Consider the following 4,686-nt stretch of genomic DNA (forward strand, 5'->3'; position numbering starts at 1 on the left):
AAGTCATCCAATTCTCATTATATTAATTTGAGTGTTTTGCATCTCAAAAACTAATTATTTTAAAATCTCAAATTTCATGGAACATATTTGATACATTTCTGTTTTACCCTTGTTGAATTATTTTTTCTTTAAAATTTAATAATTTGAATTAATAACAAATGAATAGAATAAAGAATTCAGTTTTCTTTTTGCCATTCATTTGTTATTAGCTTTTAAAAGAACTATTTCCGTTTGAACTATTTTATCATGATATATTTGATTAATCTTTGCCATTATCCTGTACATTTCTGTCTTTTCTATTTTCTATATATAGTCTCTATGTTCAGTCTTTAATAATATTCTCATTACCAAATTTATTATTATTATTATCATGGTTTTTCAGTGGGTTGTTTATTCAATTTCCTATGTTGGTAACATTCTACAAATTTATATTATTGCCAATGTCTTAAGTAAGCTGCTACATTAAATATAATTAATCTTTTACTAAGACATTTATGTATTAATTTAAAAAGCTTTATCATGGATCTACACTTCTTTACCTTCATACTATCGTTACTTATTGCAATATGAGCTTAACCATGATATATCAAATTCCTCCTTTTCTAAATGCCCTAAATCTTTTTGTCCTAGCACATATATACTGTGGGATTTAGCTCTACGTTACTTCCAAATAGATTTTTTTTCCTTTCCATTCAGTTATTTTTTACCTCTAGAGGCACTAGACTAAGGTTTTTTAAAATATGTTCAACTGTGTCACTTTTCAATTTTGGTCTTTTTCTTGAATTTTTAATGTATTCTAATAGTGGTTCATGTTGTCCATTTTGATCATCCCTTCCTTGATTTCCCTTCATTTCCCTAGCCTCATTGATTATTCTTAGTTACTAAAATGTCTCCTGATGTCCTGGGAAAGGTATGATGCCTGACCTATACTACTTTCTCAATCTGCCTTCTCCTCATTGCCAAATAAAATCTAGGATATACAATTAGGTCATGTCTTATTCTCAACAGAAAATGAACATTAGGGATTTCACAAAGATTTCTTTCTTTCTCTTTTTTCCAGCCTTCTAGCTCTGAATCTAGTTTTGCTCAAGACTGAAAGAAAATGGCTTTTCATGATTTGGTTTTTGGCATCATCTTCTTCATTCAGACAGGTGTTGGTGTCCTGGGAAACTTCTTCCTCCTTTGTCTTTATGCCATCACTTTTCTCACTGGCCACAGACTGAAGCCCATAGATTCCATTTTGGTCCATTTAGCTTTGTCAAACTCTATAGTGCTTATTATCAAAGGAATCCCCCAGACAATGCTTGCTTTGGGCCTGAAAATTTTCCTGGATAATTTTGCATGTAAATTCATCATTTACATCCACCGAGTGGCCCGAAGTCTTTCCCTGACCTTTACCTGCCTCCTGAGTGTATTTCAGGTGATCACTATCAGCTCCTTTACCTGGTTTAAATTGTCAGGACTCAAAAATAAACTTCCAAAGAATATCGTCACCTTCTGCCTTTTCTCCTGGATCCTGTGTATACTGATGAATATCTATATGTTTGCAAATATACAGAACTTTAGAGAAAATAGTAACAACACCAGGATATGGCATATGGGATTCTGTTTAGGTTTTACTTCAGGTTCATTCAAAGCCTTACTATTGGTAATTACGTTCTCCATCCCTGATTTCCTGTGTGTGGGATGCATGGTCATGGCTAGTGGCTATCTGGTGCTTTTCTTACATAGGCACCATCAAGTAGTCCAGCATATTCACAGCTCCAGCTTTATCCCAAGAACCTCACCTGAGACAAGGGCCACCCATACCATCTTGGTGTTGGTAAGCACCTATGTCTCCTTCAACTCAATCAATTCTATTATGGTAATTTATCTCTTTCAATTTGAGAAATATCATCAGTGGTTGATGACTACCTCAGCTTTCTTAGCTGCATGTTTCCCAGCCATCAGTCCCTTTGTTCTGATCTCCCATGATTCTAGAATTCTCCATTTGTACTACTCAACTCTGGGGAAAGACAAACTCCCCAATTCTTCTTCCTAGGGATTCCACTACTCAACACTGTATTTCTAATCTGACTAGCAAATACCTTTACATGACTGATGATCATCATGTATGCACAGGATAGGATCAAAGGATTGCAGGACTTCAAAAGTTAGAGGTTTCTTACCTAAACTCCTGAAGTCTTTCCCTATTCAGTGGTCAATTCCAAGCTGTGGGTGAGCAAAGAATCCTGTAGCCAAGGCTGCAACCACACAGGTGCTTTCCTACAACTTGCTACTTGTTGACTCCATCAGTATCTGCTTCTGGGATATAGACTCCTATACCAAGAAGACAAGGTGAAGCTGCTGCCCTCCTCCCCCAGGGATTGGATCTTGTTCATTCCTTAGTTTTTGTTTTAGGGTACTTGTACCACCAGTCAATCCTTCTCCTGGGTCATCCCTGTCTGCTCTGTTTAACTACCAACTCTTTTCCATGTTTGCCATTTTCAGCATTGTTTCTATGGAATTATTTCTGATTATTTGGGGGGGGGGGATTTTGGAGGATGAGCCATTCTCATGCCCAATTCTTCCAACTTCTCACAATTTCTAATGTATTCTAGAGATCACAAATCTATGCCTCAGAAAACTGGAATACAGGATACTGCCTTGTTATCTGCCAGAAGTGCTATCAATAAGAAATAGTATAAGAGTAGTCAATCAGTCCATAAGCAATCATGTAATAGTAAAATCAGGACTCTGGTCCTTAGAATTTTAATAATTTATTAGAATTACTTAGATAGGTAAGAGATGAGATAAAGAGATATTTAAAATAACCTAATCTAGCTCCAACATGGGTGCTTCCAGCAGCATTAGCAGCAGCAAGTTTCTTCCCCAGATGCTAGAGACAGAGAGAGCTAACACTTCCCCATTCACCCCTTTTATCCCTTCTTTTATATCCTGTTCAAATTCAGAGCCATGCTTGGTTCAAGTTTAAAGTCATATAGCCTTTGCTGGGATGCAGAAATGTAGCGATACAGGGCAACATCTCATTCTCAGCCCCAGGAGAGGGGTGTAAATTCCCTTTACACAATTTCCCCCTTGATTCCTCACTAGAGGATTAACATGTCAGGTTTCCCCAGTGAATGATTCTACTTATGTAACCTATACATCTAAAGAGTCTAATAAAAATTGCACCTTATGTAAAAGGAATTACTACAATTGGGGAGAAAAGGGAAAGAAAGAAAAAAGAAAAGAAAAAATTGACACTGACAAAAAGCAAATTAGGGATCACTCTCCTTTGGCACAAGTTTACATTAAAAATAAATGACAGTTCAGTTTATTATATCTTAAAATTCACTCTAGATTTCTTGATGTCTCCAGAAGATCCACTTTCTTGATTCAGGATTTTGGTGTTTCCCCTCAGCCCCTAAAATTGTTCTATAAGATTATAAACCTTGCATTTTAGGATAATAATACAATCCCATTTAGGAGGATGTTGACCAACAGTGAATCTCTGGGGAATACATGGCTGAGCTATGGTGTGAAGATAGAATTAACTCTCCCTTTGTTTATTTTAAGCTAATGTAATAAAGAACTGAAAATAGCCCTACTTAACACTTAAGTAAGAGAATTCATAAGTCACTTACTAGAGAAAACTCTCACCACCAAAGGGCACTGCCCAACCCTGGGATATTGCTAGGGAAATTGAAAGATTGCAATTAGTTTCTGTGAAGAGGGGGAGAGACTTGAAATGATGTGAAAAAAAGGGGTATAAAAGAAGAGAACAATATGGTGTGGTCTCTTTTTCCTTCCTTGGCTTTTGGAGGGACTCTTTCCTTGGATTTTGCATTATTGAATAAAGCCAGAGACACACTTTTCCTTGGTGTTATTCTGCATTGGTGGAATTCTGGCTGAAGACCACCAGGACTTCTGGCTGAGGATTACCAGGAAATCTACATGGATATTGGGACTTGGGGAAGCCCCTTCTGGGTGCTGAACTGGGCTTCACTTTGCCAGAAAAGCACTTAAGGCTAGTATGGCTAGACCAGGCTTTGAATCCTTTCTATATTTGCAACTTTCACTATCTCTACTTTGTTTTAAATAAAAGCTATTAACAGTCATTTTTGACTTATGGGCTAATATTTTATTAACATCATCCACAATCTCATTTTTACAACTCTTGAGTCAAAACCCAATTTTAATTGGTACAATGCAGTATATGAATCAATTCTCAAAAAAATAAAATAAAATAAAAAGCCAAATAGAAAAGCCAAAATCCTAGATTATATATGTACATATATATCTATATAAATCTTATGTGTGTAAAATTATGAAAAAGTAAAATTATAACAGGTCTTTGAATCACCAACAAGGCCCATTTGAGATAACTCATATCCTACAAGCATGCTGAATAACTGTAGAAATATTGCACTTACCCATTGGTAGCCAGGACTACAGAAAACTGCCATACTATGAAAGGGAAAAGGGGACAAAAATCTGAGGTAAAAGGGAAGTATGATTCCCTGGTCTGATTTTCCTTCAATCTCAGAGAGACAGGAGTCAAAATGAAAACCAAAGGAAGGTACTTATAGAAACCTGGCATGAGGAATTGTGGTGTCTGCATTTGCCAAACATCCTCTTCCTTGAACTCCCAAACAAGTCCTCTGTCTTGGTATAGATCCTTATCAATCCCACAGGGATTGTTGG

General features: G+C 36.3%; 1 protein-coding gene across 1 annotated transcript; it reads left to right on the forward strand.

Moving 5' to 3' along the window:
- The first annotated feature begins 1,102 nt into the window (after window positions 1–1,102).
- On the forward strand, window positions 1,103–2,041 carry monDomV1R1225 (vomeronasal 1 receptor monDomV1R1225). Its single transcript, NM_001166780.1, is given in 1 exon segment — window positions 1,103–2,041. A coding segment is annotated over 1 exon segment (939 nt).
- Window positions 2,042–4,686: the final 2,645 nt, after the last annotated feature.

Source organism: Monodelphis domestica, chromosome 4, assembly GCF_027887165.1.
Source record: "Monodelphis domestica isolate mMonDom1 chromosome 4, mMonDom1.pri, whole genome shotgun sequence".
NCBI classification, from domain to species: Eukaryota; Metazoa; Chordata; class Mammalia; order Didelphimorphia; family Didelphidae; genus Monodelphis; species Monodelphis domestica.